This window comes from Phascolarctos cinereus, unplaced genomic scaffold (genome assembly GCF_003287225.1).
Source record: "Phascolarctos cinereus isolate Bilbo 61053 unplaced genomic scaffold, phaCin_HiC Scaffold_5;HRSCAF=322, whole genome shotgun sequence".
NCBI classification, from domain to species: Eukaryota; Metazoa; Chordata; class Mammalia; order Diprotodontia; family Phascolarctidae; genus Phascolarctos; species Phascolarctos cinereus.
The window spans coordinates 434,334,325-434,359,112 of NW_027555958.1; the positions used below are offsets into that span (position 1 = coordinate 434,334,325).

The 24,788-nt window shown below is 40.8% G+C and overlaps 1 protein-coding gene across 1 annotated transcript in view; it reads right to left on the bottom strand.

Moving 5' to 3' along the window:
* Nucleotides 1-24,788, bottom strand: part of TTLL7 (tubulin tyrosine ligase like 7) — a 188,631-nt gene that overhangs the window by 12,639 nt on the left and 151,204 nt on the right. Inside the window, 3 exon segments of the mRNA XM_078156547.1 lie at nt 7,866-8,026; nt 18,832-18,912; nt 23,477-23,611. Of these exon segments, the coding sequence (XP_078012673.1) occupies nt 7,866-8,026; nt 18,832-18,912; nt 23,477-23,611 (377 nt within the window).

Here is a 24,788-nt window from a genome sequence, read left to right on the forward strand (position 1 = left end):
GCCTTTCTTTACACCCTCACATCTTAGCATTCATTGAATGCCTGTTGACTGATTTCATGTCAGACTTGGTCATCCCCTATTCTCCCTTCCCCCCAACTCAATAAAACTATGTCTCCCTATTACCTCTAGGTTCAAATATGAACCCCTCTCTGTGAGTCAGTTACATCATTTTAAGGATTCTCTAGGTCACAAATTTATCAAACATTTACCATGTGCCCAGAATGTGGCTGCATGCTTTCAGCTATATAAAAAATAGAAGATATGGTCCCTTTCCTCAAGGATCTCACCATATAAATGGAAAGGCGAGACCAAAACACTTATAAATGATTACAGAATAAATGGAACGATTAAAAAAACTAACATAATGCAGAATGTATGAAATGGACCTTTAAATTATAGGACGTCTACAGAGAGCTATGACTGATAACTTCACCAACTATTACAGCAAAATCTCATCAACTCATTCTTGGACTATCAGAACAGCTTTCTGATTGTTCTCCCTGGCTCCTATTCAGCTCCACTCAGCTACCAAAGCAATTTTCCTAAAGCACAGGTATGATTATGTCACCCCTATACTAAAAAAAAAAAATCCAGTGGAAATAAAATACAAACAAACACAGCAAACAAGGAAAACCAAATAGCAACCAAGAGACCAATTAAGAGATTTCCTTCTCAAATGACTCAAGGAGATAAGGGTGGAAGCCTAAGGCACATGGAGGTGATGGTGGAGAAACAAGGCTGAAATACCAAGGAACAAACTTCCCAACCCCCCCACCACCACCACCTACAGATGAATCAAGGCTTTTGAGGGACTACAAATAGAGTGCGGGAGAGAACAGGGTGGGATGTGAAAGGGGAATGAGAGGAAGAAGATAGATGGGAATATACAATGCATCACATCAAACGCTAGCAATGAAGAAAAGTTAACTCCTGCAGTCTCTTAGGAGAGGAAAGGAAGGTACTGAAATGGGAAAAAAAGGAAGAAGTCTTGTTTAGTGGTAGTAGGGCGGTATCACTGATGAATGCTCCCATGGGATGAGAACTATCCAATATGAATTCAGGACTTAGAGATGCTTATCCTACCTCAGGAGAAAGGGGAATCAGAGTTCCTGGGAGTAACTGACACCCAGAAGAGTAGGAAAGCAGGAACCCAGAGAGGAGATTTCAGAGCAATTGGAGGGAAATTACAAGGCAAGGGCAAAGGTTAATAATGAACTGCACAAAAGGGAGCTAGGAAAATCCTACCAGGGGGCAATATCTTCTCTATCACCTGCAGGAAAAGATATTTCTAAGACTGAGGCACAACAGAAAACGGCCACAAAGGTAAGATCTACAAGGTTAAATATAACACAACAATTGTTTTGAAGAGGGAACCCAAAATAGAAACCTGAGAAGCTTTAATTCCATGAAGAATACAGAGACTAAAGAAGGATTAAATAAGTAGCAGAGTCATGAATCAAAGAATAAAAGTCTAGAATCCACAAAAGGGAAATATAATGAAGAGAATGAGAGAAATATTTTTTTAAGAAAAAGACATAGAAAAATAAAATTTAAAACCAACAAAACAAGCTGAAGGAAAGAGAGTAAAGGGATTTTACTTGACTACTTAACCAAGAGGAAAAACAGAACAGAAGAATTACGTGGATAAAAGGGAGAAAGAAACAAGAACTAAGGGATAAGAGAAAGGGGTAAGAAGTGGGGTGGGGAGTGTAGGGGTTAAGGTCAAAGAAAGAGCCAGTAGGAATAGTTTGCCTTAGAGTAGAATAAGCTAAAAAAAAAACCCCTGAAAATACAAAGTACTAAGTTTACATAGAAAAGGGGACGAGGGGGGAGAACCTAATTTGCAATATGTATATTTTTTATAATGTGTATAAATAAATACGTATTCCAAATTAGGTTCTCGTTCTCTCTCTCTTTCTCTCCCTCCTTCCCTCCCCCCCACCTCCCTCCCTCATGTATGAGTGTGTGTGTGTCTGTGTGTGTGTGTATACATGTGGGTATATATATATACATACACACATATAAATGACAAATGGACAAAACCATAGACAGAAATCTTATAACTTTTAAATGTAAATGGATTAAGCAATCCAACAAAATGAAAAAGAATGATAGATTGGATAAGAAAACAAAACCCTACAATATGCTGCTTAAGAGAGACACACTTAAAAAACAAAGACATACACAGATTAAAAATAAGGGGTAAGAAAACAAAAATTTCCCATGTATGCAATCAGTCCAAAAAAGCCAAAGTTATAATCATGTCACCAGATAAAGCAAACACAACCATTTTGAACATCAAAATGGATAAACAAGTTAACTGCATTATGGTGAATGAACATAAATGTAAAGGATTATTACTAAGCTGTAAAAATGACAAATACCTACCAACAAACATGGAATGATCTATATGAACTGATGTAGAGTAAAGCAAGCAGAGCAAAGAAAACAATATACAAAATAACTATACAACAATGTAAGTAAAAAGAACTGCACACCCAAAAAGTAAAATTTGCAAAATTATTGAATAATATTGCTGTTGTTTGTTTGTTTGTTTGTTTGTTCTTCATTCTCAAAGAGGTAGCATGATGGACTTGCAAGTGAATTGGATTTAAGTGAGGAGGGCTGTGCAAATTCACCAGCCTCACTTTCTCCTCTGGAGCCATCTGGGCCCAGTGGCAAGACACAGATCAGAACACCTGCAGATGGCCCCCTCTCTCTACTGCAGTGCCAACTTAAAGGTCTATGAGCGTCCTGGGAAGATAATGGGTATGACCTTTCTGTACATGTTGGTTAAATTACATCCCTGTCCAAAGGCAGAAGAATGACTTTAGTGGTCTCACTTAGCACCTTTAGTCACAAAATTCATGAAATAATAACTGACATTTATATAGGATTTAATAGACATTTTCTTCATTTGAGCCTCAAAGCAGCCTAGGGTTTAGACCTGTAATTTCAGTGGTGTAGGGAACTCCCAGGTAAGAAAACTGTTTACCAGTACAGGTTGGTATCTTCTCTGCAATTTATAATCTTAGAGCGTGGCCTTTTAAGTGACCTGCCCAGGATCAGGTAGCCAGTATATATCAGAGGAGGGACTATAAGGTGGGTAACACAAGGATTATCATCCTCCTTTTATGGAAGAAGTAACTGAAGCACAGAAAGCTTAAGGGATTTGTCTATAATCATAGAACTAGTAAATATCAGAGGCAAGATTTGAACTCAGGTTTTCTTGGCTCCAAGGCCAACACTTTATCTACCACACCATACCGCTTTTAAGTGACAAAAAGGATATGACTGCATCTAGATTCTGGGTCTGGATGGAACGTTGATGCAAATATTGCGGCTGAGTAATATTTGACATTTCCACCTAGTCAATTCACACTGACCATTAAGAGCATGGGAGGGGGGGGGCAGGAAACAAGTCCAGGAAATGGTCAGTTGAGTTACTTGGAGAAGACAGCTTAAAGACTGAATCTTATCAACCACGTGGCCACTGGACCAGCTGATCAGGTAGCTTCTCCATTACAGTGCCACTATAACCTGTGTTTTACTCAATTCATTCAAGCCTTAGAAATCTTGGCATTGTCCCAAACTCTACACTCTCTCTCACCTCATGTACCCCATCCATTGCCAAATCTCACTGCTTTTGCCTTCACAATATCTCTGGAATTTGGATCACTTCTCACCACTACCACCTTAAGGCCTGAATTATTTTTCACCCGTATTAGGATACCAAACTCCTAACTGGGCTTTCTGCCTCAAGTCACCTACCACTCCAGAGCACCCTACACACTGCTGTCAAAGTAGTTTTTGTTAAGCACATATCTGGCTGTGGAAGGCTCCTACCCCCCCCAACGCTAGTGGTTTATTGTTGCTTCTATGGAAAAAACATAAACCATATTCAACTTTTAGAGTCCTACACAACCTTGCCCTAACCTATTTTTCCAGAATCACTGGACATTACTCCCCTTCTCCTACTCTTCAATCCACACCTGACACTATCTCTGGTCCTTATACCTCTGTGCTGGCCATCCCCAATGCCTCCTAAAATTCACTCCTTCCTTACCTTGCCTCAGAAAGTCTCTTTCTCCTTTCAAGACACAGCTGAGACACCATTTTCTGCATGAAGATTTTCCTGATCCCCCACCCCACCCCCCAACTTCTAGTGACTTTCCTCCCCAACTACTTTGTGTTTACTTTTACATATATAAATATATATTTATATGTGTATATATTAATTATTATATAAATAAATTATGTATTGATATAGTCTATTTGTATATTGTTGATAATCATTAACATATTTATTAATATTTATTAATATTATTGTGTATTTATATATTATCATTTAATAGTAAGCATGGCTTAAAAGAAGAAATATGAAATCACACCCCTTGCCAGAGGTAGGAAGACCACGAATATTGTACATCACATATATTTTCTGACTTTTTCAATATGTTAATCAGTTACGTCATTTTTTTCCTCTCCCTTTTTTGCCTTTAAAAATACTCTTTGGTAAAGGAAATGGCTCTGAGAGGGATATTGGGGAAAATTTTGGTGATGTTAAAAAAAATCAATACAAACTTACTTTAAAAAACCTCCTATTGTCTATTACCTTTAAATATAAAATGTGCTGGCATTTGAAGCCTTTCACAACCTGGCCCTTTCCTATCTTTCCAATCTTGTTATATTTTATACCCCTCCATGTACTTTATGATCTAGCAACACCTGCCTTCTTGCTGTCTCCCTAGCATACAACATTTTACCTCCTGACTGTCTATTTTTAATCTGTCCCTCATGTCTAGAAGGTAGCATAGTAGATAAAAGCACTGAACCTGGAGTCAGGAAGACATGGGCTCAAATGTAGCCTCAGACATTTCCTAACTGTGCCACCTTGGGCAAGTCACTTGATCTTTGCCTAAATTTTCTCAACCATAAAATGAAGATAATAATAGCACCAACATCACAGGGCTGTGAGGACTGCATGAGATAATATTTATAAAGCACTTAGCACAGTGCTTGGCACACTGTAGACACAATATAAACGTGATGATGATGATGATGATGATGATGATGATGATGATGGTGGTGGTGGTGATGGTGGTGATGATGGTGGTGATGATGATGATGATGATGGTGGTGGTGGTGGTGATGGTGGTGATGGTGGTGGTGGTGATGGTGGTGGTGATGGTGGTGGTGGTGATGGTGGTGATGGTGGTGGTGGTGATGGTGGTGGTGGTGGTGGTGGTGGTGGTGGTGGTGTGGTGGTGGTGGTGGTGGTGGTGGTGGTCGTCGTCGTCAAACCTCTCTCCTCCATTTACTGGTTTCCCTGACTTCTTTCAAGACTTGGCTCAAATCCTGCCTTTGTCAGGAGGCCTTTTCTGGTCCTTGTCACTGCTAGTGCCTTTCCTTCTAAGCTCACCTTCTCTTTACACCTTGTATACCTTGTAAGTATACAGTTGTTTACACCTTGTCTCCCCTATTACAAGGTGAGCTCCTTAAGGGAATAAATCATGTTTTCACCTTTATTTAAATCCCTAGTACTCAGTATAGCGCCAGCACACTGCAACAGATAATAAGTGCTTTAACTGACTTGATTTGATTGATATTTGCCTGGAAACAACCTGATGTTTGTGTTGTATTATATGGTGTCTGATATGACTGGAATCATTTTTATTCCTACTTATTTACGCTCCTTCAACAAGTCTGTATATAAAAAAATATAAGTTATTACCGGTATATTCCAAATGCCCACTAAGCCTTTCCATCTGTGTAGGACCTGATGGTGCCCCTGTTCCCTTGGTACACCTTTTGAGAACCTCCATGAGGCAACAGAGGACATGATAATAACTAACTTTGATACAGCATTTGGTGCTTGTGGAAAGCAATTTTCCCAAAGAGCCTCAAGGACTCAGCAAAGTGAATGACGTTAAGTATTATTATCTCCATTTTACAGATGAGGAATCTGAGGCTTCCAAAGATTAAGTGATTTGTTCAAAGTAACACAACAGTAAAGGACACAGTCAGGAACTGAACAGGGTGGTATAAGGAAAAGAGCACTGAATTTAGAATCAGAGGAAGTGGGTTCAAATCCTATATATCTGCTTCCTCGGTAACACTGGGCGAGTAATTTCTCTGGGCCTTAGTTTCTTCTTCTGTTAACTTAGAGTTCTAGACTAGATGACCTGTAAGCATCCTTTAAATTCCAAGTCCAAGGGCCTAACAACCGAGTCTAAGTCAGCATTCTCTCCACTATGTCATATGGCCTAGTCCTACAACTAGGTGCATTAGTTGTACTACTGAGCAACAGACAAAAAAAATAAAAATTACTTCATGACAGAGATGTTTGATCAAAGCCTAAGTGGGCTTATTACCAGCCTTGTATGAATAAAAAAAGGTAAGAATGTGAAACAAAGGGATGGAGGTGAAGGGCAGTAGTTTTCCTCCTTCTTTTCCTTTCCTCTTCCTTTTCAATTGCATGAGGCCCAAAGAGTCTTAGACAGAGAAAACAGGGGCTTTAATTCACATAATTTCTGTGGGAATTCTTTCTCACAATCCATCTCAAAATCGGGCACAGGTTCCCTCTTAGGAAATCAAACAGGAACTGGAAGAATTTTCTAATCCTAAATCAGGTAGTGGCTTGGGTAAGGGACTTTCTCTCTAATCAAGAGGAAGAAGTTCAAAGACAAAGTTAAATGACTATGGGCTCTACTTACCTAGCTAATTATTCTGTGTTCTAAAAGAAAATTTTAAAAATTGCCCTTAGGAAGAAAAACTTTCCTTTTGGAATGAAAAAAAAAACCACAACTCAAGTTTTAGAGGCTGAGTTCATCTCATCATGGGGAGGGAGAAAAGGGTGCTAAAGGCTTCCTTCTCTTGTTTGATAATGGGTATGTGAAGGTCCAGCTTTCCCAGAGGAGCTAAAGCTTGTATCTTTGATTCTAAGTTAAATGAGAAATAGCAGAGCCTACTTTTCCTCTTATAAAGATGATTTAGAACCTACACTAAGGATTCCTGCTATTGCCAGAAGCTGGAACCAGGGAGATTCTCTACAACAAGACACCTGTTAGAACACTGTTTAACAGGGACCATTAGACTTGTAGTTAAAATTAACCATAGGACCAGTGGAGAACAACTCAGCAAGGTCTATAAGACCCACAGGCCTGTTAGGGAGGAAGCTAAGCATAAGCAATGATATCAAGAGCTCTGTAGCTAAGATGTAAGTTGACCTTCCATTCATGCACTTGAAACACATGTATTCCCTATGTATGGTACCAACCACATATTTCCTAGGTATGGTTATCCTTCCCACTGATGGAATATGTATTTGCAAAACATACTAAGAGAAAGGTCAGGCTGGAAGAGTTTTATGAGTCAGCCAGGTAAGAACTGAAGCCACGGCACTGGATGGTATCTCTAGGAAGACATGTTCCTAATTCAGTCCTTTCACTAATTCACACGCTCACCAGATCACTGATTTAAAGCTGGAGACTTGAGAGGTCACCTGGACCAACTTCATTCTACAGATGAGGATTTGAGGTCCAAGCAGTTTAAATAACTTGGTCGCAGTGTCTCAACAGCCAGGACGACTCCAGCCTCCTTCCTGCCCTGCCACACTTGCCTCCTATTCAGACAAGTTCTCTTTTCAGTTGGTTCCAATCATTTAGGTTTCACTGTAGTCATATTCCAGTCATGCACATCAAGCTAATTATCTTTAAAGTGCTGCTAACTCCTTAAAATTATGCCTGATAAAAATCTATATATTCCAAGTGATAAAGCACTGAGAAAATACCAATTTTTTTCCCATGTCTACAACTGCATAGATATTAAAGTGACTGTGAAAAACAAAAATCAATGCCACATACCCTGAATTACAAAAACAGTTCCACAAGCCTTGGCCATGGCTCCACAGCAGCCGGTTAAATACCCGGTTAAAAATTCGAAACAAATGTAAACCTTCCATGTCAGATATCTTCCAGATACGTGGGAGAACTGAGCGAATGCTTGTTTTCACAATGTCCAAAACCTAGAAGGAAACAGAAAAGCATTTTCAAATCCTAGGCACATTCAGAAAAACCTCATGCCAAACATCTGGTCTTACTTTCACCAGCCAGGAAAAAAAAAAAGTGGCAAGAAATAATCACTTAACATCTAGTAAACCTCAACAGACTATTTCACCTAATGTCCACATATTCATCGTGTATGTTGTAACATGCCTTTTCAATTAAAACCATTTTATCGAAACAAATCCAGATAAATCAAGTTGCTCTTTTCTAGGTCGTCAAAATTAATTTTTTTCACTCTTCCTAACATTACCTAGTTAAGGGAACTGGCCTGTAAAAACTGGACCCAAAGTAGGATGAACACACACACACACACACATAGAGAGAGAGAGAGAGAGAGAGAGAGAGAGAGAGAGAGATATGGAGTAATAGAGAGAGACAAAGACAGAGAGAGAGAGTCTGATTACATACATTTATTTCAACCGGCACAAATAATGTGGGAGCTAGATGTAGAAGAAAGATACATGGTTTAAATCTGGTTCTCTTGCTTAGAAAATCACCAGTTTTTAAAGAAGTAATTTTGGTTGTCTCTGGCCCATCCTGGCATGAAGGAAAAACTAAAGTAAATATTTAAATTTAAAAGTTATTATCAGCAATTAAAAGATTTGATAAAATTTTATTTATATACAACTGCATTTATAAGCCAAAGTATAAAAATTTTACAGGAGAAAAAAATAGAGAAAATATTAAACATTAGGATTACTTTTATTATTTTATTACAATGAGCCACAGAACCAAATAATTTTTAAGTAGAAGAAAACATTAATAGCTAACATTTGTATAGCAATTCAAGGTGTATGAATCTCTCTCTCTCTCTCTCTTTCTCTCTCTCTCTCTCTCTTCTCTCTCTCTCTCTCTTCTCTCTCTATATATATATATATATATAGTATGTATATATATATACACACACACACAAATATATAATTATATCATATGTAATACATACATATTATCTTGTTTGAGCCTCATCAACCCTGTAAGTTGGTTCAAGTATTATTACTCCCATTTTGCAGATAAAGAAACAGAGGCTGAAAACGGTTAACTGGCTTACTTAAGATCATATGGCAGGATTTAAATTTGGATCTTACTATCATTCTATCTCTCTACCCACTAAACTCTCTTAGTGTTATTCAACATACAAAACCTTGGTTACATTTCCTGAATATTACATGATAATATGAATTATTATATATGTATGTGTGCTTAAGAGAAGCAGAAGGGAGTCAGGTTTCATATACAGAAGAAATAGAGTTACAGTGAAAATTATGTTGTTATATACATTACAGTGCCTTCCACGCAGCAGGGACATAACAAATGGTTGCCGGAAGAATGAATGAATATCTTTCAGAGCAAGTTTTTACTTGGTCTAATGTGAGAACGCAGTGGCTAACACAACATGGAGTTTACAGAAGAAACAAGAGTTAGAGCTCTGGCTGTAGAACAGGTAAAGCATATGTATAATGAGCACCCCTCCTGTGGACAGCACCATGGCAGCCTTGGGGTGGGAGAGATACTAGATAAGAAACGACCCCAACCTTTATGGAGCTTTCAGCCTAGATAAGGCATAGACACAGGTAATTAAGGTATACAATAATTATCTGATAACTACATTAGAAAGTTTTATGAGGAATTATTACCAACCAGGAAGGCTTCATGGAGAAGTCATTCAAGTTGGCCTTTAAAGAACAGTTAGGAATTTTAACGGCCTAATAAGGCAAGAGAGAACACTTCTCTTACTGTGAACAAAAGCAAGGAGGTAGGAGACCACAGGGTATGTTTGGGGAACACAGAAAAGTCTAATTTGGCAGAAATATAGAGGACATGGGGAGTAATACAGGAGGCTCCCCTCAGAAAAGGCTGGAAGGGGAGTTTAATACTAGCTGGTAAAGCTTGAATACCAGGCAAAGGAGTCTAGAATTTACTTCAGAGACAACAGGGAGCCCACAGAACATTTCTGAGCCAAAGAGTAAGGTGAACAGATCGATACAGAAGAAACACTTTTTCTAGTAGAAACATGAAGGATGAACTGGTGAGGGTGCAGACTGAAAGACCTACTATTATAGTGAAGACTAGGTCCTCCATGGGGGGAGTGTGGGAGAAGGTGTGAAGGGGTAGCAGGAACAGAGAGAAAGGAATAAATGGCAGAGGTGGGATGGCAGTGGTATAAACACAACGTGTAATCTTGTTATCTAACACATTAATTACAATGTGCAATTTAGAAATAAGACTAAAACACTTAAAATATTTACCTCAGTGCATGCTATAATAGTTAATAATCGTACATATGAGAACCAGTACACACATGCAACTGTGTGGCACTAACCACAAATGATGATGGAATACAAACCCGGGATAACAGCAACCCAGAAAGGGAATTAATGAAGAAAGCCTTCTTAAGGAGGGGGAGTGTTTAGATGCTGAAAAAAACACAGGATTTGGTCTGACAGAGCAAAGGGGTAGACAACGTTTAAAGCACAGGGCCTAGAGTCAGGAACACCTGAGTTCAAATCCTGCCTTAGATACCTACTAGCTGTGTGACCCTGGGCAAGTCATTTAAGCGTGTTTGCCTCAGTTTCCTCCTCTGTCAAACAAGGTGGAGAAGGAAATGGCAAACCACTACAGTATCTTTGCCAAGAAGACACCAAATGGAGTCACAAAGAGCAGGATATAACTGAAACAACAGAACAACCACAATGCATAAATGGCTAGTTTGGCCTTGGAGCCAAATGAAACTAAGTATAAGTCTTGATTTTCTTGTGATTGATTTAAAAGTACCCCCTTCCCAAACCACACAGATATTTCCAAAAGAAAGAATAGATGGGTGATTTAGCTAGTGATAGTATTTAAAAATCGAAAAGTGAAAGGTTTGTCCTGTTTTTTTTATTTGAATTATTGCAAAATTGAGGCACAAGGCAAATCCATATATTCAAGAAACATTCACTCTTATTCATCAGTGTGGATGACAAACTGCTCCATATAGGTGAACAGTCAGTCTTTGTTGAAAATAATGGCATGAGGTGAAGACAATTTATAAATCGTATTAAAACCACTCACACTGCCCTGATGCTACACACGGCAAGCATGGCTACAGAATTCCAGCAGCCTTGCTGATGCTCCATCAACAACTCCACGGCACACCTAGGGCAATCCAACTGAGAAAGAAAGGTGGGAAATGACAATTCACGTGCTTCCAGAGGTGGTGATAAGGTGATAAGAAGCAGGTATTGTTCTTTGGAGAAAAAATACCAAAAGAGTCAAAGGTCTATGTGAACCCCATATAGTCCAAGTGGAACTGCTCCATTCAGTCTCTTCTCTTATTCATGTATCAATGCTTTCCCATCTAGGAAAAGGCTTTTTAGCAAATTTGGTATTCTCCCTTGACCACCAATGCCGTGGTATCTTTCTTCTTTATACAAATTTCTGCCCAACCATATAAAGCAACCATGGCTCCTAGCAGGGAGCAGAATTATGCCAAGGACCAAGTTTGAACATCACAGCATCAAATGAGATTGAACTGCTTCCATTTTCCTCCACTGAAGGATCTGTTCAGCTTTTAATTCACATACCTTATTCACTGGTATTTCAAGGTGACTAATAAAAAATGATATCAGGCAAAGAATTTCCTTCAAGGAAAAAAAGAAAAAGGACAGGAAGCATAACAAAGAAGAGGAATGTGTGTGCGCGTACATGTGCATGCACGCGTGTGTTTTGGAGCTCTTTGTGCTCTGCGGAATATGAACCTCAGAGAAATCTCTACCATTTTCAAGGGCAACCATCCAATTTCTGCACCCTCCTGTTGTGGGAGGCCCAAGTCAAAAAGCACCAAACTCTACAGGGACCACAGAACTCCTGGAGATAGGTATATGTCGGTGCATAGCTCTCTACTGAGAATTCCGCACTACCAAAGGGACTGAGGGATTCAGGGAAGGTCAAGTTGGACACAAGTTAGTAAGGCGTGGGCTTCTAAAGAGGGAACCTGGAGACGGTTCTAGTTCTTCCTCTCACAAAGTCAGTCAAACTACAAAAAGAAAAAAACATACCATCATCTGGAGCTGGAAAATATCTGTGGATAACATCAATATCTTCCATAACATAACAGACATTATCTGGACAAGTTTGACAAGGAAAGAAATAAAGCCACATCACTTAGTTATGTGGAGTTTCAGTGAAATAGGCCACCGAGAAGGGCATTTATAGCGCTTACTTCTGAAAGCTTTCAGAATACCTTAATTAAGGTCATGGTTACAGCTGACCTCCTTTATTGGGCTTCTTGCCTCGTCCTCCTCTTGGCGACTGCTTCCTCCTTAGTTTCATAAGGCGTTCTGGGACAAGTCTTCCCACTGATATACGATCTTCTGGACAAACAGTCAATTGCAATTGCACCACGTCACGGTGGGCAATTTTTCTTTATAACATGTAATCTCTTCACATTCCACGCCACACGGCTTAGGAAAACGTGTTGAATTCAGTGAAGTAAAATGAAGACTATTTCACAAAGATCAGAGAGAGAAATAACACGGCATAAGAACACGAGCTGGAATTTTCCATCTTCATATCTGCACAGAGGCTTCTACAGTTTTCACTATGCTTAATTCGCCTCCTGACGGACGGATACTGTTCTTTGAACTTCAAGCTTCTCTCACCTCTGACGCTTTTTGCATTTACGTCAAAGTAATGTCCCTGTAGGCTTCCGCATCCTAGAAGTCTTCTTTCCAACTAAAAACAAGAGTCAAGTGGGAGTAAAGGCCACACCAATTACAGCTGACCCTGTAGACAGCACTGTGTGCCTGGGCTCCCCGGCCACTCTGCAGAGGGGCCGGGCCACAAGTGTACTGTATCATCTGTCATTCTGGACCAGGACGGATGAGGATCTGGAGGATGTTCTATCAGGTTTGTGGTTTACACTCCTGTAGATCCATCTTTCTGATTCTCCTAGTTTTGCTTACTTTGCTCTGTATCAGAGCACATGTCTTTGCTATGTGTCTACGGCACAATATTATTCCATTGCGTTCCTATGCCACCATTTGCACAACAAACAAATGCAGGCTATTTTGCTGTTTGGGACCTTCCGGTATGTGTGCAATCTTACTTTCTGCCTTAGACCTTATTCCCCTTGTCATATTCCAAAAGGTATAAACATTTTGGTGACTTTTCTCACACAATCCCGAATCATTTGCCAGAACAGAGTATCAACGTAAGTGTTTTCTAACAATGCTTTCAACACTATTGCTGTTGGGATTTTTTTTAACATCTTTGCCCCATTTGAGCAATGTGAGGTGAAACCTCAGTTGTTCTGTTTAGCATTTCCCTCGTTATTAATAATCTGGAGCCTGTTTTCATATGAACATGGAGTCCAATTCTCTTGTTGTTAAAGGTTTTTCCATATCCCGTGCTAATCACTTATCAACTGGGCAGTGTTTCTTTCACAATTGACTTTAATACAAAACTGAAGTGACTTTTTTCCAAAGAAATGTCAGAAAAATTCAACAACTAAATATAAAACTATTAGCCAAGTTTGCCAATAAGTTTCCTGTTTTTTCCACATTTTCTTGAAATGATGGTGCCCGCCTCTGTAAATTATAAGGATTTACCTTCTGACACTTAATGCTCTTTAATAGCTATAAATATAACAAAGTCTCACCATGCACAATTTTCTCTTCTAATCTATCATCTTTTGCACCAGGACATTTGGCTGCCTACGTTTGGCGTAGGTGTTTATTTTACCTTTCATTCTGTTGGGTGGGGGAAAAAAATCTCTGCAAAGTAGAGTTTTTAATTTTATAAAAATGGTACACTGTGCTAATTGAACTGATGGTGCTTATTTTTTCAAACAACTCTGCACGGCTCAAAGCTCTTAAGCCATCCCTGCAGGCGAAGATCAGTGGAAGGATGTTATCACAGAACAAACCCTAGTGAAAGCTACCCTTCTCCTCCTTTCCCCAGGAGTAGTACTCCCCATCCCCACAGAGCTAAGAAATTAGACTCTGAATAAAGTTGGGGGAAAAGAATTGAGTAAAATAGCAAGAAGGGCCATGGCCAGCCCCAATCAAGACAACAACAAGACGAGCCGCTTGGCCGAGCCTGCACAGGTAGAAGCCAGAGGCTTGCTCCATTCACCGTCCTCAGAGGGCAAACTGCACTCCCCTAGCACTTCCTCTCTCCTCTCTGAATGTGGACAAAGTCTTGGCAAGATCTGACTGGTCTGGTCTAAGTTTAGACCAGCAGAACCTATGGATAACAAAGATGCAAGCCAGGACCTGCTCTAGCAAAAATGGCAGCCATCTACCTAAGTTAACTATAGAGTTGTCTGGTTCCCCTAGCTTACTTCTTAACCTGCTGTGCAGTGGCAACAAGTACTGGGACACCTCCCTCCCTTTTAAAAACATCAGAAAAACAGCAGTAACTTGGCCTACATTATCCTACTACTGGAGGGGGAGCTGGTACAAGGCCAAGGGGACTGTAAACAGTTCTGTCCCTTGGACCACAACTTCCTTGGCTCCCCTCCTTCACAGCTTCTTGGTCTCTCACCCTGGGGGCCCTGGCCAATTTGCGCTCCACCAGCTGAGCATCCCCCCTCTTGCCCCAAACTGGACTTTGTACCTTACTTCCTGGCCTTTTCCAAACCCCGCCCCCCTCCACCTCCAACCTCCTTTAAGTGCTGTGTTCCTCCATTAGAATCCAAGCTCTGTGAGGGCAAGGCTCATCTTCCTTCTTTGTATTTGTATTCGCAGCATTCATCACAATGCCTGGCACATAGTAAGCACTTAATAAATGCTTTATCAGTTCAGTTCAATTTAACAAGGGTCCTACTCCTTCTCCTCAGCACCGCCATTCCCTTCAAAAATGGAAAAAAGCCACGGTGCATTATTAATAACAGCTGTATGTATTATGCCACCCCCTGGGATGTGAAAGAAAGGTTTCAGTGAAGCTATCTCCCACTCTATGCAGCCCTAGGCTGTGAGTGGGCAGGCGGGTGGGCAGGCGGGCCGGCAGGCAGGCAGGCAGGCAGGCTGACATTCACTTTGGGAGAGAGCAAAAGTAGCTGGTGGTAAATCTCTAAATCAGTACTTGTCATTATTCTAAATTTCTAAACATGTAAAACGTGTTGAAGAGTTAACTGCAGCTCAGCTTTCCTCCTGCTCACAGGTGTGATTACTATCATAACAAATCACTACCTTACCCTAAACATCACGTTGTGAAGTCTTCTTTTTCCCTCTGTCTTGATACCCAATCAAATGCCGAGTGATAGCAGCTCAAACCTTCACAGTCTCTTCCCTGTCTTCTCCCTTCTTCCTACTCCTATTATTCCAGAATCTCAGTATAGGCCCTCATTACCTTTTCCATACATTGTGGGTTTAGATCTGGTAGGAACCTCAGAGATCATCTAGTCCAATTCCTTCATTAGATACATCTAATAGCCTGGAAATTCATCACTCTGCCTCCTATCTCTTCCGTTTCCAACCCACCGACCCCTGACACATCTCAAAAAGTAGTCTTCCTAACATACGTCAGATCATGTCCTTCCTCTGTCCTGCAAACTCAGGGGCTTTCTAACGCCTATAGGACAATAAAATATCAGCTCTTTAGTCTGATGTTCAAGGCCCTTCCAAATCTGGTCCCAATATACTTTGCTGAAGATTTGGAAGATAAACTAATTTGGCCAATATCTGAGAATGAAAGCCCTCTTCCGTGTACATGACAAATGGTCCTCTCCAGTCTCTCCTGGAAGAACTCCAGTGACAGCAAACTCATTACCTCTTGGGGATATCCATTACACTTTCGAGGGGCTCTGTCAAGAAAGTGTTCCTTATAAGCAACCAAAATCTGACCTTGTCACTCTAATCACTGCTCCTTGTTCTGCTCCTTAGACCAACAAAACAAGTCACTCTTCTATCTGATCATGCCTGATAATCATGTGGGTCCCAGGGCTCTGTCCTAGGCCCCTTTCCTTCTCCTTCTAGACTATTTCATTTATTGATTTCATCAGCTTCCAAGGATTCAACTCTCATGGTTATGCTGAAGATTCTAAAATCTGTTTAATCCTGACCTAACCTCTCTCCTGACCTCCAGTCCCCTATCTCCAAATGCCTATTAGACATCTTGAACTGGATGTCCTGCAGATATCTTAAAATAAATATATCCAAAACTGAACTCATTATCTTTCCCCCTACACTCTTTCCTAACTGTCCTAGTCATCCAGGCTCATAACCTCAGTTCCTCATTCTCCCTCCCTCCCTCCATATTCAATCTATTGCCAAGGCTTACTGATTCTACTGTTGGAACATTCCTCATATATGTCCTCTTTGCTTCTCTGTCCCTAGCACCACCCCGGTGCAGGCCCCCATCAACTCACAATCTAGACTACTGGACTGTTGGTTGGTTTCCCTGCCCAAAGTCTCTCCCCTCTCCAGGCCATCCTCCAGTCAGATGCCAAAGCAATCTTCCTGAAGTACAGGTAACCATGTCACCCTCATATTCAATAAAATCCAGTGGCTCCCTATCACCTCCAGGATCCTCTATTGTTCAAAGCCCTTTAAAGCCTGCCCATTCCAACCTTTCCAGGTTTCTTATACCTTGCAGCCTCGCCCCCACCCCCACGTACTCTGCGATTCAATGTTGTTTCTCACAGAAAATGCTCCATTTCCTTCTCTGCACATTTTCTCAGGCTGACCTCCATGTCTGGAACACTATCTCTCGGCTTCCTGAGCTTCCTTCAAGTCCCATTTCAAACCCCATCCTCTAGAAGAAGCCTTTCCTGATCCCTCTTAATACAAGGGCCTTCCCTCTCTTAATCTACCCCACACACGTCTTGTTTGTACACAGTTGTTTTTATGTTGTCTATCCCCGTTAAACAGTGAGCTCCTTGACAGCAGAGACTTGTCTTCTGCCATTCTTTGCATCCCCAGTGCTTAGCACACTACCTGACACAAAGCAGGCACTTAGTATGTGTTTACTCACTACTGAAATACTTGAATGTTATTGTGTGCCCGCAGTCAATGTTCTCTTCACCAGGCAAACAGCCCCAGGCTCTTTAACCAATCTGCTAGGACGTGGTCATATTCATCCGGATGCCAACTGCTGTCCCAGTGGTCTATTCTGCTCCTCCTGCTTACGGTATGTCCTTCCACAGCCCCAGTTCGGTCAGGAGGCCCTCCTCACCCGTTCACGTCAGGGATGTTCATGTCCTTGGGTCTGGCTCAAGGTCACCACACTTGGGATCTAGTTACTCACCTGGTTCTGAAGCCATCTGACTGTACCATCCTCCCCTTGTACCTGAGAGATTTGGTGAAATACCTTGGCCAAATCCAGTCGTACTAAGTTTATGTTATTTCCTTAATCAGCCTGTCAAATAAAGTTAGCCTTGCATAACATCTTCTTGACTAAGTTATAAGATCCAGTATTCATCATCCAGCCCTCAAATAGTCTAGAGCTTTTCCATTAACCAGCCAAGCTTCCCATTCTATTACCTGGGAAATCCACTTTATCTCCCCCTTTTAAAACAATTGGGATAACATTTGCCAAAATGCAATTTAACCAACATTTGCTAGGCACTGAGTGTTCTGGGCTAGCTTTGCTACTTCACTATCTCATACTTCATCAACTCCATAACTCTACCTGTCCAAATCCCATCACTTACTGTTCCCTCATTTGAACTACCCTGTCCTTCCTCTACTTACGCATCCCCACAGGCCCCTTTCAGATGATACTGACTCCTCCCACATCCCTGATTACTGAAATCCTATTGGTGTAGCTCAGGCACCATCTCTTCCATGAAATTGTTCCTGAATCCTCTAGCTAAAGAATCCCTCTCTTGTTAATGTTCTTATCTACTTGACCTCACCTCTGTACTTGGTAATATCCTAAGTTACATTATAGTTATTTGCCTACCTATCTCATCATCACCATTAGATTTTAAGTTTCTCAAAAGAAGAGACCACAGTTTATTTGTGCATGTTTGCATCTCTGGCACTTATAGCTCACAGTTCTTGCAAACCGTAAACACTTAATACATGTTTAAGCAATTAAGCTAGTGACTGTGACTTCATAAAATGAGAAAGGAAGAAGGAAATGCAAGGAACAACAAAGCAGGCTCAATTAAACTTTCTGTACCCCTTCCTCTGACTTTGCACTGTCCCTGAATAAGAGTAAAGATACAAAGTGATAGCAATCTTCATTCACAGAAATTCATCCCCTTGCCATGTCTGGAGGCCACTCTATCTCCTCATTCACCTTTCAGCTTCCAACATTCACATTCAAGTGACAATCACAAAGGACTGACTTTCCAACAAGATGATCCCTATCTTTGTTGACTAACGAGTAAACTGGTCAGTTGACCACCATTTAGTATGTATCTTCTGGGTAGAGGAGAGGAGTGTGTGTGTGTGTGTGTGTGTGTGTGTGTGTGTATTTTTTTTTTACTAGAATAATGCCATCAACTCCCTTGCCCCCCTTTTCCCTCTAGGTACATCATGAAGACTCAAACCCTACTAAGACATAAATGACACCTCAGAATATAACCTAAAAGTTATCACAGAGCTGTGTCAGACTCCAGCTTATTAAAAGGAATTATAGAAGATGAAATGATGTCCTATATCGATGGCCCATAGCACAGAATCCCATCAAAGACCTAATCATAAGACAAAATACCAAGGCTGCCATGCATGTGCTGATCACAAACATGGAGGGCTGGAGATGCTAGCCAAAGGGTTCTCTTTCCCTCTTAGTCAAGAAAGATCTGAAGGGTAAGAACACACTGTATATTACTCACCTTCCGTTGTTTTACAGAATCCAATTTTATGAGCCAGTATGAAGCCACCTTGGGTTTATGATACTTCCAGTTATCCATGATCTGTATTTGGGAAGAAAACAGAATGAAGTGCAACCCATCATTCCCCCCACAAACAAGTCCCCAAAGTGAGTGCTGAGAGCAAAATGAACAGTTTGTGAGTTGAAAACACAGTATGATCATAAGGTAATGAAGAAGGCTTCTCTCTATATACCCAACATTCAAAATTGCTTCTCGGAGCAGCTGACAAACACCCCAAATCACAGGATAATGAAGTAAAAGAGTTGGCAGAAGAAGACATTTCTGGAGTTAGAAGGGACTTCAGAAAATCACTGGTCCCTGAGGTCCAGACAGGTCAGGTCATCTGCCTAAAGTCACATAGACTGTCAAAGGCAATGAGAAGTAGAATTTGGGACTCTTGACTCAACACTCTTTGCCCACAGCCTTTTTAAACCTTAAATGCTGACCCTGCAGTCAGGAAGACTTGAATTCAAATCCGGCCTCTGACTCTTATTAGCTTAGTAGCTGTATGGCCCTGGGGAAGTCACTTAACTTGTCAAACTCAGTTTCCTGATGTTTAAAATAGGAATGATAATAATAGTACCTACCTCACAGAGTTGTGGTGAGGACCAATCTATATAAAACATTTTGCAAACTGAAAGCGCTACATAAATGTCAGTGATAAGCTATTTTTAGCTATTAGGGAGTCAGACTGTCTTAGAAATTATATTATGCTTTCCATATGCAGCTGGAAAGGCATTTTGTAAATAACTAACTTAGAATGATGTTTACCAGTGTCTGCTAGGGACAAAAATATGATCGAATTTAATTTCTGAACATAAGTTCCAGAAGCTGGGGTACTGAAACATCCAGTTGTACCACATAGAAATAAAGATCAGGCCAGCTAAATCTGAAAGTGTACATGTGGACACAGACATGTGGACATGGACACACACACACAGATACTTCTATGGCTTGGGAATGCTACTATGACTTATGGCTCCAGGGATGTATGTTTATAACACAGTCAGACTACCCAGAAACAAAACTGTATCCCTTATTCAAGTTAGCAACGCTTCACGGACAAGGAAAGAAGATTTACTTGAGAAACAGTTACATGTAATTTATGCACTATGTGTTTAGTTTTCGCCTTCACTTAGAAAAGAAACCTGCATAACAATAAGAGCACACAAACAGGGATTCCTTGTCACTGTTTTAAATCCAGTAGGACAATTTCAAGGCAAGTGCAAAATACAATACAAGTGCAAAATATTTCAGACAGGGTAAAGACTGGTGGTGGTGTTCAGTTGTTTCAGTCATGTCCAACTCTTCACGACCCCATTTGGGGATTTCTTGGCAAAGATACTGGAGTGGTTTGCCATTTCCTTCTCCAGCTCATTTTGCAGATGAGGAAAACTGACAGGAACAGAGTTAAGTGACTTGCCCAGCATCACACTTCTATTAAATGTCTGAAGTTGGATTTGAACTCAGACCTTCCTCACTCCAGGCCCGGCACTCCATCCACTGTGGCACTTACCTGCCCCCCAAAAAAGATTAAGCTCTTAGTTACTGAATTATTAAAATTTTTCATACTCTAATAATTTAATGATAAAGATTAGGCTCTTTATTAAATTATTAAAAAATAAGCTCATCGGCTCTGAGGGTGTCAGTTTCTACTGTGAAAAAAAATTTAAACACAGAAGCCTTTTTTCCCCCCTTTTCAAAAACAAGTAATTGAAAGTGGTTGGAATTAATGTTAGGAAACGTCAAAACCAACACCAAACCCACAATATCCTATTGCAGTTGTTAGGTTAATGTTGGCCACTGGGTGGCACCCTTATCCCATCAAAGAAAATCTTCCAAGGCCAAGAGGAAAAATATTTTTTTACCAGTAAACAACTTAAGTAAGTTAATAAAAGTACATGCTTGAAAAGAACACTTTGATACCTTATTTACACAGTAAGTGGTACGACTCTGATGAGGGAAAATGATTTCTCGCTAAAGTCCTTCGGATCCCCTCTCCCCTCTGTCCGTGTTATTAGCAGGCACTGAGCTGGCTTTCCAAAGCAGCAGCCCTGCTGATGGACTCAATGTTCTAGAAAGGACTAGAAAAGCACATCCCAGGCCTAGTTTTCCTACAGGTATAAAAACAGGTCACCTGGTGGCTCTGCTATTTTTACAAGATAAAGCCCTCGAAACTAAGTAAGCCATCCCTGCTCCCTGATTAAAGCTGGTTCTTTGTTTTTCTGGCCCTCCCCCTGCCCCATGCAGCTTCTTCTCATCTTCTCCCATGAGTCCTCCCCAGAGGACCCAACAGCCTGCTTCTTGGGGCTCTTTTAATAAGGTGAGGATGGCGAGGTCCTCCTTGGCTGCCCCATCCATGGTCTCTCACTCACACCCCAGGCCTGGTGCTCCCCTATTCCAATCACACAGGTGCTGGGTCATGTTATCTTTTATGTGGTAGCCATCCCTGCTGCTTATGCCCTCTGTCCTTCCAAGCCTAGAATTCTCCCCTTCCCTCATCCTCGCCTCCTGACTCTCTCAGCTAAAATCCTTCTATAAGCCTTTCCTTATCTCCCTTAATTCTAGTGCCTTCCCTCAGTTGATTATCTGCAGTCTATTCTCTCTTGATTTGGTCTGTGCAGGGTTGTTTTCATGCTTTCTGCCCCATTAAGCTACGAGCTCTCTCTTTTGCCTTCCTGCCCCCAGTACTTAGCCCAGTACCAGGCACACAGTAAGCACTCAATAAATGCTTACTCACTGACTCAGCATTACCCTTTGGATTACTTGTAGTTTTACTCTTCTGAAATCAATGTGCCCCTTGATTTACAGCTAGAGAAATCACCCAAGATTCTACTGGCATTAAAGAGATCAGTATTTGCCAAAGTGGGCACTTGGGATTAGTGAAAGAACAGTGCTGTTTCTCTAATTCCATTTCTAACCACATGTACTTGATTTAAAAATAAATTAAATTCTTCAAACTCACTCTTCAATTTCATTAGGCCATCTTTAAAGATGGTTCACTTTACAACATTAAATGTCAAGAAAATGCTCAGAATTCAGAATCAGACTTACAACACCTTGGATCCATGTAATACCTTCATCCAATGAGTTCAAAGTGTCTTAAAAACAACTTTCCCCAAAAGACAAATGCAATCACTAAAGGGAGGAACACTGGAATCAACAGAATTGTCAAGCCAGGAGGGACTGCAGAAATCAGTGGAGGTATTCACAGAAAGACAACTTTCTATTCTGAGTCAACACTGACTATATTAGTTACTTATAAGGGTTTTTTTTTTCCTTTCTTGACCACTACTACCCTCTACACCAGCCCCAACTTTGATCCTGCAGTAAAAATTCTGGATTTTCTCTTCTTTCAGTATCTTTAATATTTCCTTTTTTTTTTTTAAGGCAATTAGTGTTAAGTGACTTGCCCAGGGTCACCGGCCAGTAAGTGTTGTGTTTGGTCTAAGGCCGAATCTGAACTTAGGTCCTCCTGACTTCAGGGCCAGTGCTCTATCCACTGCGCCACCTAGCTGCCCCTAATATTTCCTTTTCATGTGACTTTTTATGTCTATTTTTTTTTTAATTTTCTATCTTCAAAATATTCACCCAGTAAGGTTTAATGAAAGAAGTTTTAGAGTCAGAGATCATGAGTTCAAATTCTGGCACTGCCACTTAGTTTCCTGGAACCTTGGACAAGTCAGCAATCAACCTCTCTGATGCTTGGTTTCTTCATGTATAAAATGAAAGATTGGATTGAGTGATGGCAAAGGGGACACCCCTTCCAACTCTCAAAAGGAAGTGATTTCTCTCAAACACAGATATAACAATTTCCTTCCTTTCTCGGGTACAATATCAACTCCTGTGTGGCTTTTAAAGCCCTTTACAACCTGATTACAGCCTACCTTTACAAGTGTTGCAGCAAAGTTCCCTCTCCCCCACTATGTGCTCTAAGGAGCGGCCATCAGGTCCTCCTGCTTGCTTGTCCTGTCTGTTCCTCGTCTCCCTCATCACCTCTGTATGTTAGCAGCCTCTGCCCCCTTTTGAGAGCCAGCTCAAAACCTACCTTCTTTTACCCCACCAGCTGCTGAGGTACCCCCTCCACACCAAAAACTCCACCTTCTCTTAATTTCCCCATGTGCTATACACGCTCCTGTATGCATGTGCTGTTAAAAACCAACACTCTGACAGCAGAGTTATTCTCCCTTTTTGTCTATCTATCCCCAGCACCTAGGACAGTACATGGCACACAGAACTTGCTTAATCAAATGCCTGTGGATTGACTGACTGAGAAGTCAAGGAGATCTTTGTGGCATGTTTACCGAGATTATTTCATCAAATCCCAATTTATATTTTCTTTCATAAACACATGGCAGGAAAAATTTTTTTTACCAGATAGTTAACAATTCTTTTGTGATAAAAGCATTTTTAAGACAAAAGCATTAGTCAGTGTTCCTTACACTTGAAATTTCTGGAACCCAGCCCCACAGCCCACGGTGAGGCAGCTATTTCTGTATTCTAAGTCTATCACCTAGCAGCCCACCGCTGGGCAGGCACTGGTAACCCTGAGAACAGTGCTAAAGGGTCTGAGGCTAAGGACGATTTGGCTACGTCACCCACTTACATCTTCAATGATCCGCTCTGATTCTTCATCTGTTTTCCCTGGGAACCTGATCTTCATGTCTCGAAGAATAAACAAGGTCTGCCTTGTAAATTCTTCCTCTTGTTCTTTTGTTCTCAGGTGCTGCAAAGGATCAGTCTTTAATTCAAAGAAAGACAGAGATTTGGAAGTTTCATTTTGCTCTGATGGGAAAGATGCTTTTGGGTACAAAGATTTAGTTTTTAAAACTGCAACAACTAAATAAAAAGGGGGAAACAATCATTTACTCTAACGGAAGTTAGCAGTAATAACTTGGAGCCATCAGCAAAGAGCATACACGCCATCTGGTGATGTACTGTCTGTAGTAGGTGAGGCAAGCTAGACATTAAAATGGTGGTGATGTCAGAATGCCTTTCACACACCAAAGAAATGGAACCTTCCTGACCTCAGTCACCAAAAGCAAGGGAAGCGGGAGGAAGCTCTTAAACATTGTCACCTCATCAACTTCATTGTGTACATACACTTCTGGTATTTCTTCTTGGTTAGAAAAATGATTATTCATTGATAACTGGGCCAAATTTAATCACTGCTATATCTTGGCTCCTCATTTAATAACAAGGCCTTTCATGTAAAAAACCCCAAACCACCAGATTCCACTTCTAGAAGAAGATAATCCCAGGGTAGCAAAGTATACCAGGCTTACTGCAGGGTGCTTGGAAAAACTCAAAGGAAAATGTATGCCTATGGGCAAAATAAATTCTGTGAAACTTTTTAACAATAATGCTCTGAGACTGAGTGGTGGGTGGAAATAAAGGTTGTTTTTGACATACAAGGTACCGCATGAACAATGCTCAGTTTATAGGCAGTATATTCTCTCTCTAAGTGAGCTTAGTAACAGGTGATAAATCTTTTGAGACTTAAACAATTAATACTATCTTGTAATATCTGCACAGAAGAAGGGCAGTAAATATTTTCCCAGCCTTAAAGGAGATAGAGAAATGACAAAAACAAAAACATTAAACTGGAGTATTTTCAATACAGTACACTACTGCATAAGCAGCAGTTTAAAAACCCAACCCAAGGGCCTGGCTACAATGTTAGCCTCAGGCTCTATCACTCAAGACTACATCAGACGGTTCTTTCCATTCTTCCAGTAACTAAGTTGGGTGAGGTCCAAGACTGAGCAGTGTCAGGCCCAATTCTGAGCTGTCATGGCTTATGTTATATGGCAGCTCCATTGCATGAATGGAGTATCTCAGGATCAGCACTGCCTCTAATTTGGGTCCTTTCTACTGCGCAAATTCAGATTAGAGAACTCTATCTCTTATGATGGGAA